The 13,119-nt window shown below is 41.2% G+C and overlaps 1 protein-coding gene across 1 annotated transcript in view; it reads right to left on the bottom strand.

The window, feature by feature from the left end:
• The window catches only part of LOC135542329 (zinc finger E-box-binding homeobox 1-like), a 59,197-nt gene that overhangs the window by 10,978 nt on the left and 35,100 nt on the right, over positions 1–13,119 (bottom strand). Inside the window, 2 exon segments of the mRNA XM_064969211.1 lie at positions 1,125–1,358; positions 4,121–4,456. Coding sequence (XP_064825283.1) covers positions 1,125–1,358; positions 4,121–4,456 — 570 coding nt within the window.

The following is a 13,119-nucleotide window of genomic DNA, read 5'->3' as shown; positions in this document are numbered from 1 at the left end:
ACAACGAGTCCTATATTGATATAACCTGAAAGGCTGCTCAGCAAGGAAAAAGCCACTGCTCCAAAACTGCCATAAAGAAGGCAGACTACAGTTTGCAACTGCACATGGGGACAAAGATCGTACTTTTTGGAAAAATGTCCTCTGGTCTGATGAAACAAAAATGGAACTGTTTGGCCATAATGACCATCGTTATGTTTGGAGGAAAAAGGGGGAGGCTTGCAAGTCGAAGAACACCAACCCAAACGTGAAGCATAGGGGTGGCAGCATCATGTTGTGGGGGTGCTTTGCTGCAGGAGGGACTGGTGTGCTTCACAAAATAGATGGCATCATGAGGTAGGAAAATGAAGTAGATATATTGAAGCAACATCTCAAGACATCAGTCAGAAGTTAAATGGGTCTTCCAAATGGGTCTTCCAAATGGACAATGACCCTAAGCATACTTCCAAAGTTGTTGCAAAATGGCTTAGGGACAACAAAGTCAAGGTATTGGAGTGGCCATCACAAACCTCAATCCCATAAAAATTGTGTGGGCAGAACTGAAAAAGTGTGTGCGAGCAAGGAGGCCTACAAACCAACTTATTGTGGGAAGCTTGTGGAGGCTACGCGAAATGTTTGACCCAAGTTAAACAATTTAAAGGCAATGCTACCAAATACTAATTGAGTAGTATGTAAACTTCTGACCCACTGGGAAGGTGATGAAAGAAATAAAAGCTGTAAAAGCTGAAATAAATAATTCTTTCTACTATTATTCTGACATTTCACATTCTTAAAATAAAGTGGTGATCCTAACTGACCTAAAACAGGGGATTTTTACTGGGATTAAATGTCAGGAATTGTGAATAACTGAGTTTAAATGTATTTGGCTAAGGTGTATGTAAACTTCTGACTTCAACTGCACGTATATCTATAGGCCTCTAAAGACAGGCTTCACATTTTTTCCCCCTGCCATTTTGAAAAAAAAGTAGCTCTATGAATCTTGTAGCAAGCCTTAATAGAGATTACGAGAAATGTGTTTGTGTGAAAGCAGACAGTCGTCTACCTGGAAAACTAGCCTTATTAGCAAGCAGTAGATAGAGACATGCAGTGTGTTTGCGTCAAAGCAGGCAGAGAGTAGCCTACAGTACCTTGTCCCTCAGGTGAGCGCTGCATCCCAGGAGACCAGATGGGAAGGGGGTCATCGTGAAGGTTCAGGCTGCCAGGGTGATACATGGCTGGGGCTGTAGCGCTGCCGTTAGGGGGCTGATGGTGCTGGTGGTAGTGGTGGGAGGCAGGGTGGTGGGAGGATGCCTTTCTCAGCTGCACCAGGAAGTCATAGTGGGCCATGTCCTCCAGGGCCTGACTGTCTGACCTGTGACCTGCTGGGAAAAAGAGGGATAGGGGATAAAAACGTGTGCTGTGTCTAAGGACTCCCAACAAATAAACCATAGGCTCTCATGCCCTATTGATTAAATATGATGTAATGATGTGAAATGAACAGAGACTGTGAACAAATCCCAAATTACAGTATTTTATGTGTAGTGAATTGAATTAATAGTCAACTGGTCTGGTTCCATTATAGTAAACAAAATAGAACAGATAGAGAGGGCACATTCACAATGACACTATTTTCTATGAAGGGCACTACTCTGGTCGAATGTAGTGCACTATCTAGAGAATATTTCACCCTTGTGCTTGCAATGTTTTAGTCATTGCTTAACACTCTTAGATAAAATACATAGTTATACTGTGTTTTGAATTTTATGAACAACTATGAAAGAGAGAAGTTGTCTGCTCTGGGCATCCGCAGGAATAGCCAAGAAGCTTTTGTCATTGACCTTGAGTGCTGTAACAGGCAGCGAAACCCACAGACGTAATGTCATGTGAAGAGAAGACGAGAGACGAGAGGGCGCTTTGCTTTCTATCACAATCAGAGTGCTCTGCTCTGCACTGAGTTGCTTGCCTGTGACAGACTTTGAGGAAGTTTTTTCAAATGTTTGCAGATGTTGGCATATTTTGATCCGTTCTTCATGTGGCGAGGGAAGAGCCTGTGTGGTTGAGTGTTGTAAAAGTTGGGCTTTGCATTCATCAGGCACAGCCAAATCACATGAGGTGAGAGGGGAGAAAGGGAGAGAGAGAGAGAGAGAGAGAGAGAGAGAGAGAGAGAGAGAGAGAGAGAGAGAGAGGGAACGAGAGGGAAAGAGAGGGGGAGAGAGAGAGAGAGAGAGAGAGAGAGAGAGAGAGAGAGAGAAAGAAAGAAAGAAAGAAAGAAAGAAAGAAAGAAAGAGAAAAGGGAGCAACAAGTGATTGTTAGGAGGCGGGCTGTGTGAGCCTCTGATCTCCTATCTAAATAAAAGGGAAGTGTGTGTGAGCGTGTGTGTCTCTGAGCAAAATGAAAGGGAAAGCCTCTCAGATTCTGCTCCGTTCTGATTTCGGTACGGTAACATCACCTCTTTGGTGCATGGAAATATTGCGACATTGTGGTGGGATGACTCTTTTGTCATGCTGCAGCATATTCAAAGACTATGCTTGTATCTTAAATGGCACTTAATACCTTATATATACTGAACTATCTAAAAACAACATGCAGCACTTTCAATGATTTTACTCAGTTACAGTTCTTATAAGGGGATCAGTCAATTGAAATAAATGTAAGGCCTTAATCTATGGATTTCATATGACTGGGAATACAGATGTGCATCTGTTGGTCACAGATGCCTTAAAAAAAGGTAGGGGAGTGGTTCAGAAAACCAGTCAGTTTCTGGTGTGACCACCATTTTCCTCATGCAGCGTGACTCATCTCCTTTGCATAGAGTTGACCAGCCTGGAATGTTCTTCAATGGCTGTGTAAAGTTGCTGGATATTGACTGGAATTGGAACACACTGTTGTACATGTGAATCCAGAGCATCCCAAACATGCTCAATGGGTGACATGTCTGGTGTGTATATAGGCCATGGAAGAACTGGGACATTTTCAGCTTCCAGGAATTGTGTACAGATCCTTGTGACATGGGGCCATGCAATATCATGCTGAAACATGAGGTGATGGTGGAAGATGAATGGCACGACAATGGGCCTCAGGATCTTGTCACTGTATCGCTGTGCATTAAAATTGCAATCAATAAAAATGCAATTGTGTTTGTTCTCCATAGCTTATGCCTGGTAATACTAGAACCCCACCACCACCATGGGGCATCTGTTCACCATGTTGACATTAGCAAACCGCTAGCCCACACAACGCCAAAAACATGGTCTGCGGTTGTGAGGCCAGTTGAACATACTGCCAAATTCTCTAAAATGACGTTGGAGGTGGCTTATGGTAGAGAAAATAACATTAAATTCTATGGCAACAGCTCTGGTGGACATTCCTGCAGTCAGCATGCGAATTGCACAAACTTGAGACATTTGTGGCATCGTGTTGTGTGACAAAACTGCACATTTTAGAGTGGCCATTTATTGTACAAGGGGTACCTTTGTAATGATCATGCTGTTGAATAAGCTTTTTGATATGCCACACCTGTCAGGTGGATGGTTTATCTTGGCAAAGGATATCTTGGCACTAACAGGGATGTAAACAAATTTGTGAAAAACAGTTTTGAGAAATAAGATTTTTGTGCACATGGGACATTTCTGGGATCTTTCAATTCAGCTCAAGGAACACTTTACATGTTGCGTTTATATTTTTGTTCAGTATAGTACACTACTTTTGACCAAAGCTCTATGGTAGTAGTGCACTATAGGGTGCCATTTGGGATATTTGGGACACACAAATCTTGGTTAACCCAGAACTAAAGTCTTGCATAATTGGTCAGATGCTCAATTAAGTTCTGGATCATATGTGTTAAGAGAAGGCATAGAACGAGTATCGGAACCAGAACGAAAAGCTCCACCCTTTTTCTTTCTAGTTGCAGGTAAGTCTATAGGCCAAATGTCCCCTCCCCTTCCAAAATTCGAAAGATACAAAAACCTGCAAAAACGTGATTTGTCCAAAGCACCGGAAACTAATACTGCTCGTTATCTCACGCATCCCGTTGTATCATGACAGATCTATGGTACCATCTTTGTTTAAGTAGTCTGTCCATAAGAGAATAGGGACAAACCATGACTGAAGAAGAAAAAGTGTGACCTTTGTTGATAGGCTTACTATAGGTCTTGAGTGATCCCTGCTCCCTCTCTCCATCCTTGTCCTCCATGGTTAGCCCACTCCCAGGGCTCTCCTCCTCCTCTGCCCCCTCTGCCCAGTGGCCCCCTCTGGGGCTGGGGCTGGGGCTGAGGCTTAGGTTGTGGGGCCGAGTTGAGAGACCCCTAGGGCTGGGGCTGCCTGCTGGCTCAGTCCCCTCCCCGTCACCCTCTCCCTCGCTGGGGGTCAGACTGGTCTGGTCCAGGCTGTCCTGATAGTCTTGGACCTCTAGGCTCCACAAACCCACCTTATCATCATTCTTCCCCTCCGAGCCCAGCGAACTGGCCTCCTCAATGTCCACTGTCGAGAGTGTGTGTGTGAGAGAGAGAGAGAGAGAGAGAGAGAGAGAACAAGAGAGAGAACAAGAGAGAGGGTGGAAAGGAGGTTTATAAGTTACATATTAGGTCATTTTATTTCACTCTCGTTAGAATCTAAATTAATTAAGAGTCTACTTAAATAAGGTACAAAAAAAATTACATTATAAAATAAACCTTACATTTAAAACCTTGCAACCATGTAATTCCCCTCAATTCCCCTCAATTATTAGTTCAAGTGGTGGCTATTTTTACAGGGTTAATAGAACTCTCCTCTCATTTTTGACATTGCGTTACTGACATATCTAACACAGTGAGAGAACATTTTAAAAGGCAAAATGCACCGACATAACTGGAGAGTTACATCAAAGTGCGAGAGTGCTATTGTATCCAGGGCCACTTTTTCCCACCGTGGAGACAATGAATGATTGTCAAACACACGCACACACACATATGCAAGTACACACACACACATGCAAGTACACACACACACATCTGAGAGGGACCATATAAGCCACTTTTTTCCCATCGTGAAGACAATTCATGTGGATCACAAACACATGCAGGGGATTTCAACTGTAGACTCTTATTTCCCAAACTCTTCTGAGGTCTCTCTCTTTCTGTCTCTTTCCCCTCACTCTGATTAGCAATATCTAATCCTTACTACATAGAACCATGCATTCACTTTGATGGGTTAATATAGAACTTTACTTTTTAACAGGACAGCTCTTTTAGGCACAGGGTTGGCACATGAAAATATGTGTTTATGTTTCTCTATGTAAAACAGTGTAAGTCACTTCAAACAAAGCCAAACAAAAACACAACAGTTCATAAACTATAAAATTCAGCTCTGCAACTTTCACTGGGTATGGCGGGGACATTTCCACATTCTGAAATGGCATTTTTGGCCCCCCAGTTGTATCATTAGAATGTGATACAAAACGAGGCAACTTGTGCTTTAGGACCATGCGGACACCTCCTAGCTGTCGGGTAGGCTGTTTGGAGTGTTTATCCGGCTGGATATAAAAAAATATATAATAATATTTAGTTATGTCCCCCTCACTTCTAAAAGCAAATTTACGTCCCTGTTAAAATTAGAACTCGCACATACGGTTTTGTAGAGCATGTATGTGTACAGACATTGAACGAAAGTATTGCATCTGAATTATGAATTGTAGCTCAGTTGGTAGAGGGTGGTGCTTGTAATGCCAGGGTACTGGGTGCAATTCCTGGGCCCACCCATATTTAAAATATATGCAGGCATGACTTTCAGATGCTTTGGATAAAAGTGTCTGCTAAATGGCATTGATATATAAAGTGGGAAACATTTTCAGCTTCGCTCTGACCGCATTGGCAATATCTAATCATTACCACATAGAACCATACATTCACTTTGATGTGTCTAGCACTGCACAGAACTATTCACTTTGATGGGTTTATATACAGTACATCATTGCATATCACTAAAGACGAAGCTCTGATGTGTGTGACTTTGACAATATTTTCCACTAGATACAGTATGTGCTGAAATGGCACTGATAGGAGCAATGTTGGCAAAGTTAAAATGTAATTACATTTACATTTACATTTAAGTCATTTAGCAGACGCTCTTATCCAGAGCGACTTACAAATTGGTGAATTCACCTAATCCTGCAGTTTGTTTCCTCGTGTATTGATTGTTTAAAACTCCTACTGTTCATGTGACATCAAATGAAGGCAAACACACAAGCTACATATTTTCCGTTAAATAAACACAAAAATACAACCTAAACACAGACGTCGATACCTTAGCAAATGAGAACTCGGAGAGGGATGTGTACAGTACAGCATGTGTACACACTTTTGAATGAGATGTTTTTTATTATGTATTTACTGTTATGAAGTCATGGAATTAATCACTGGCCTGTATTCAGTTCATAGGCATGTGAATTACTTGCAGCTTTGCTACGAGTACATCGTAAATGGCTATTTATGAAGCCGATTTACATTTACATCTCCAAGGAATGACTCTAGGTATGACTGGGTTTCTATTCTCTTCTCATAAAAAAAAAATGAAATGACCCCCTAGGTTTTTTTCTTACGTTATTTACATTTACATTTACATTTAAGTCATTTAGCAGACGCTCTTATCCAGATTGTGTTCACACACGGTGAGTAAGCAGATTGAGTTCATGTTTGGGGAACCCACTGCCATTTTAGAAGAAAAAAAATGTATTGGTCAAATGAGTAATCAAGATGGGACACACTTGTATCATTCTCACTGACTGCATATACAGAAGAGCTGAGGTGAGTAAATTCAGACGTGACCTTTATAGTTATGACTGTGATGCTTTGACTGTCGTGGAGAGGTGGGCCGGTGGGCTCGAGGGGCAGCCCAGAAATGCAGCTATTTCATTTCCAGCATCCTCAGTTTCGCTCTGCTCTCTCACAGTAAATGCATGCTCCGGCTGACTTGCAGGGAGCGTGGTTCACAACGCCCCACGCTAAATTCACTAGTCATCAACTCTGCATTAAACAAGATTACTCTTCATCGCCGTACCAGATATTAGAAGCACAGAGGAAGCTATTTTTCTGCTCTGCTTATGAGCTGAGAGTGTGAGATAACTCCTATAAAGACTTTGAAGAGCCAAAATGAGGATGTGCTGGGCCGAGTTGTTAGGCATCTCCTCTGTCTGTCTAATCACTGAAGTTGGTGTCAGCACAGTAATGTAGATATTAATATGGTGAGTGTTCTTGTTCTCAGACAGTCCTCCAAACAGTCCCCTGAGGACTCACTGATCGACAGCCTCAATCATGTGATGCAGCAGAGTAGCGCGATTAAAGGTTACAATCCCATCCCATGAAACATGCAAAATGACAGTTGTCCTGTGTTCTCACTTGTGTTCTACTCTCCAATTCCTCTCCTCTCCTTCTCTCTTTTTCTCCTTCTCTCCTGTCTCCTCCTTCCTAGCCCCTGCACTGTTCAGCCTCTCTTGGATTTATTGGTTCTTACCCAATATAAAAGAGTTTGTGAAGAATACACTCGCTATCCAAATAAATAAATCAAGTGTGCAGATAATGAAAGCAATCCCCAGGCCAGGTTGTGCGATGCTGCTTTAATGACTGCACATGCCGTACAGTGTCAATCACTGTTATAGGAGAGAAAAATGTAATCCAATTTGGGAGGTAATGTGGACCAGACCAAGGTTCTCTCTCTCACTGGTAGGTTGGGACTGACTGTATGGCTGAGCCCAAATGGCACCCTACTCCCTACATAGTGCCCTACGTTTGGCCAGAGCCTTATGGGCCCTGGTCAAAAGTAGTGAGCTATATAGCGAGTTGGATGTGATTTGGGGTGTACTATATGTCTTACAGAGAAATCCCAGCAGGAATAAGAGTCTCGTCTCAACAACATGCTGCAACATGGGCCATATAGTTGTACCTCTCTATCTCCCGTCATTTCAGGAAACAGATTGGATCACAATTTCATCCCATGTAAAATTAATGTAATGTCTCTCTGTCTTTCCACAGATCAGCTAGATCTCAGTGAAAGGGAGACAAAGTAGGAGCTACCAAGCCTAACTCTGGAGCCATATACTGTACTGTAGCAAGATATTATACCATGTGGTGTGGCAACAAAGTTGACGTTAAATTAGATTAGATTAAAATAATTTGTATTTTGAAAAGAGTTTAAATTTAAAGCAATTCTGCAGCCTACTCCATTCTCTGTCAGTCCGTCATTACAAAGCTATGTAAATGCAATATTAGCAAAACTTTTGATAAGTCAATTATCCCATTAATCTTTCATATTGGTAAAAGTCCAAATTAAATTGGTACCGTTCATAAATTAGATAAAGGCCCCTGAAATGATTTTATAATAATACACCTGCTCAGAGAAAGAGATTTCGTTTTAAGAAGTCATTATTTACAAATCTAAAAAAGATAGGGCCAAGAATGATTAGCACCCCTGTTTTCAGTACTCCAGCACCCTACCCTTGCGAGGATAACGACAACAATACTTTTCCTAAAATGTTTTATGAGATTGGAGAACAAAATAGCCCAATAATATCAAATATGCACCACCATATTTTACTATAATTGATGAAAAATATATATATGTATATATTTGACCATATTTGGTGGTAATATACGGTGGTGGATCTTCAATGTTATGGGGCTAGTTTGCTTCCTCTGTCGTGGGGCCCTTTTCAAGGTCAACGGCATCATGAACTATACCAAGATGGCCGCAAGCGGATCTTCCAGCAAGACAATAACTACAAGCACTAATCAACATCCACAGAGAAATAGTTAATTGACCACAAAATCAACGTTTTGCAAGGGCGATCTCAAGTCTCCGGACATGAACCCTATTGAAAACCTGTGGTTTGAATTGAAGAGGGCTGTCCATAAGTGCAGATGAAGGATATAAAGGATCTGGAAAAATTCTGTTTGGAGGAATGGTCTAAGATCCCTCCCAATGTGTTCTGCAATCTCAATAAAACATTTATAAAAAAGGCCAGTGTCATTGTCCTCGCAGGGGGAGGATGCTAGAGTACTGAAAACAGGGGTGCCAATCACTTTGACCACAACATTTTTGAGTTGTTTTTTTATAACTTGTTCAAACAAATCTCTTTCTCTGAGCAATTGTATTTGTACAAAATACTATCATTTCCCAAAATGTTTTACAGTCTTTTTTGCTCATCTATATCAAGGGTGGCAATTATGTGAATTTCTCAAAATACTTTTAGTTCCCTAAAATGGGGGAGGGACTATGTACAAAAAGTGATGTAATTTGCAAGTGCCAACCGATATCGATGAAAATTAAAGTTGGAAGTCTGCACTTTAACCTCATAGTCATTGTATCATTTAAAATCCTAAATTCTGGAGTACAGAGCCAAAACACCGTCACGTGTCACTGTCCAATTACTTTTGGAATGAAATGTCATTCTAAAAGTGAAATTGGTTCACTCAAACATTTTTATTTTTATTATAAACCTAAATTATACTCTGACAATATTTCTGAGGTTTGGAGATTTGCACAGACTTGATGACTTCTAAGGAAATAAAATACCAATCTACGAAAAGGAGAAGAAACCATGTGGGCCCCATATGACAGTGAATTAATTCATCACTACAGCTAAAAAGATCAATGAAAAAAAGGGAATTATGCTTATTTTGTTGATTTCAAATGGTGGAGGGGAAAAGGAGTCACTCACTATTATTGATCTTGAGGAATCTGACATGCAACGCAATGATAAAACAACAAGGAAATGCTAATCAAATGGCTACCCGGACACAACCCCTCTTTTACGCTGCTACTACTCTCTTGTGTATTATCTATGCATAGTCACTTTACCTCTACCTACATGTACATATTACCTCATATACCTCGACTAACCTGTGCTCCCTGCACATTGACTCTGACATTGACATTGTCTCGGTACCCCCTGTATATAACCTCGCTACTGCTCTTTAATTATTTGTTTTTTTTGTTTGTTTTTTTACTACACACTTGTTTTTCTTAAAACTGCATTGTTGGTTAAGGGCTTGTAAGTAAGCATTTCACTGAAAGGTATTCGGTGCACCTGTTGTATTCGGCGCATGTGAGAAATACAATTTGATTTGATTTGAAGGCAACAGTAAACATGGTGTACCCCACAAATTATGCAGCGCCCCCCATTGGGTCAATTGAGATTTGCATGTGACTACCACATTTTTGTTAATTACTATAGATCCCGCCTTGGGCCATTCAGTGGAATTTTGGAAAGGCCGAATCTCTGGCTAAACGCATCATTCACCCAAGTATCGTCCTAATCGGGCCAGTGGTGTCTGCAATATCACGTGTGACTAACATCCTAACGGAGAGAGACAGATCCACTGTCACCTCCCCGATTTCCTCGTGGGGGGACAGTTAAATTAGTCAAATGGCTAAGTATTTTTAAACATATTTCAGATTAATTAAAGGGGTGATACTAGGGGTGAACGATTTGGATAAAATGTCAAATGTACACTTTTCAAAATTTCTGAATGCCTTTACTTAGCAACAATCAGACATGGCAAAGATGCCATTAGGGCAGCCGTAAACAAGCGCTTTCACACGGCCAACTGTTGTTCAACATAACGTCCAGAAAATCTGTATGTTTCTCAACTCTCTGAAGAAATAGAAATGAAATTCACAATTTTACAGCCGTGTTACCACATGAAGGTATAGGAGAGGAGGCCACATGGACAGGAATGGCAGCAGCATTTCTCAAGACACAGAGGAAATTGTAATGGTGGGGCGAGCAAAACACACGCTTGTGCAGTATAGAACTAAAACTCATAAAAGCTATCTACATTAATGTACTTTTCTTGTGCAAGTTCAATAAAAATAAAAAACATCTTATTGATACCGGGAACGTATTAGATGAAATGCCCGAGTAACTTTAAAAAATATATATAATGTTTTGAAAAACAAACAAACTCCCTAATAGACAAGATACCATTTCTCTCACAATAACCAAAATGTGAAACGCTATGTTTACACAAGACACATATTTAAACAGAGACACACATGCAGGAGTAAGCAGGAAATAGTTACAGTAGCCTACCTATGATGACTGTAGCACAGGCAGAAAATCCATACTGTATTAATCTTGAAGTTCCACAATGATGATGATGAAGAGGATTTATTTAGGACATTTTAGAGATCAACTAGCCCAAAACACTAACGCAACACAATGTCTGAATTATAGCAAATACCAAAGCAGCTATTTGACATTCTTGCAATGAGTCAGAGGCACCACATCTAAGAACAAACACCTCCCACTCCAACGCTTCTATCAACACTGTCAGTCTGTCAGGGAGGCAGGCAGGTCCATCGCTCTCTCTGCCCTCGTTTGGCCTGGTCTGATAGCACACAGAGAGAGCAAGGCCACATTGCAGAGAGGGAACAAGGATATTATAGCAAAGCATTCAGTATATCAAAGATGCCTATTTGCCTCTAAATTATAAACTGGTAATAGATTAGACATCAACTACAGTACTGGCCACACATATTCAACTAATATGCAGAACAACCATTCGTATTGTTCAATTGATTGGTGGTAGAATAAATTACATTTACATCATTTACATTTAAGTCATTTAGCAGACGCTCTTATCCAGAGCGACTTACAAATTGGTGAATTCACCTTCTGACATCCAGTGGAACAGCCACTTTACAATAGTGCATCTAAATCATTAAGGGGGGTGAGAAGGATTACTTATCCTATCCTAGGTATTCCTTGAAGAGGTGGGGTTATTACTCTGCATCAAACTCATGTCGATAAAGCTTTTACAACAGCCTTGTATTTAGCTGCAGCTTTATAACATTCTTACTGTAGAGTAAAGGGTAGAACAAGTGTCTGTCTATTAATGGTCAAATAAATAACCTACAGGTTATTAACAGGACAGATACTGTACTGTAAGTGTGTGCATTTTAGGCCCACTACCGTAAGTGTGTATATTTTAGGCACACTACCGTCAGACTTGCAGAGACACTTGCCCTGATGTACTGTGCAGTAGGCCACACTGTTGTATTGCTGCAGAAGAGTGAGCGTTCATGCTATAAAACTGTGCTACTGGGATGGACTCCCTGGAGGCGAAAGAAAGGCAACACCTGTTCAGGCCTGGTGCTGGCATGCAGAGAAGAACGATTGAAAAAAAAAGATGAGAAGAGCTGCACACTCTGGAAGCTCAGATGCAATCATTTTATAAGCAATGTTTCGACAGCTAAGACCTTTGCTCCCTTCGGTCTCAGTGTAGAGATCCATGTGAAGGCAGTCGTGTGATTGATGTCTTTATTGCTATTCATTGGAAATCATGTTTGCAGGCCTATGTGGCCAAATTGTATTTATGAATGTTATCCATTCATGGTTTTTTTAATATGTTCTATTTATATCACTAAATCAACCACTGAAATCAAGCCACAGCCAGCCATGATTACACACACCTGTGTGTCCTTTCAAACTACATAATGTTTCGAACATTATATGTTTGTCATTATACCCTGATGAAGACGGCTTGTCTGTCGAAACATTGGTTCTAAAATCTGTGCTCCTAGAGTGCGCGGGTCTCCTTTTCTTTTTCTGCTGGGAGGGCCAACATGGGTCATATCAGTTTTGTTATGTACTTGAGTGAAGACCCAAAAGCGGTTTTAACAGAAAACAGAGTTCTTTAATGAAAAACAGGAATGGCATAAATCCTCTTCCAACGTAGTCAATGGAACAAAAAGAACGTTAGTATAATGCAGGATGCACCTGCCAGGCAGACTCCGACAGGATAGGACAAGGTGGAAGCAAACGGGACGACAGCTTGCTTCTGGCATCAAAAACACAAACAAGAATCAGACACTGAAAGTAGCAGGAACAGAGAGAGAAATAGAGACCTCATCAGAGGGGGAAGAGAGAACAGGTGGGAAGGAGTGAATGAGCTAGTTAGGGGAGATGTAGAACAGCTGAAGAAATGAGAGACAGAGAAGGTAACCTAAAAAGACCAGCAGAGAGAGACAGAGTGAAGAGAAAGGACAGGAACAGACATAACAAGACATGACAGTACCCCCCCCCACTCACCGAGCGCCTCCTGGCGCACTCGAGGAGGAACCCTGGCGGCAACGGAGGAAATCATCGATCAGCGAACGGTCCAGCACGT

This window comes from Oncorhynchus masou, chromosome 6, assembly GCF_036934945.1.
Source record: "Oncorhynchus masou masou isolate Uvic2021 chromosome 6, UVic_Omas_1.1, whole genome shotgun sequence".
NCBI classification, from domain to species: domain Eukaryota; kingdom Metazoa; phylum Chordata; class Actinopteri; order Salmoniformes; family Salmonidae; genus Oncorhynchus; species Oncorhynchus masou.
Note: the sequence above shows the minus strand (reverse complement) of the source record. Positions and strands in the feature narration are given on the sequence as shown.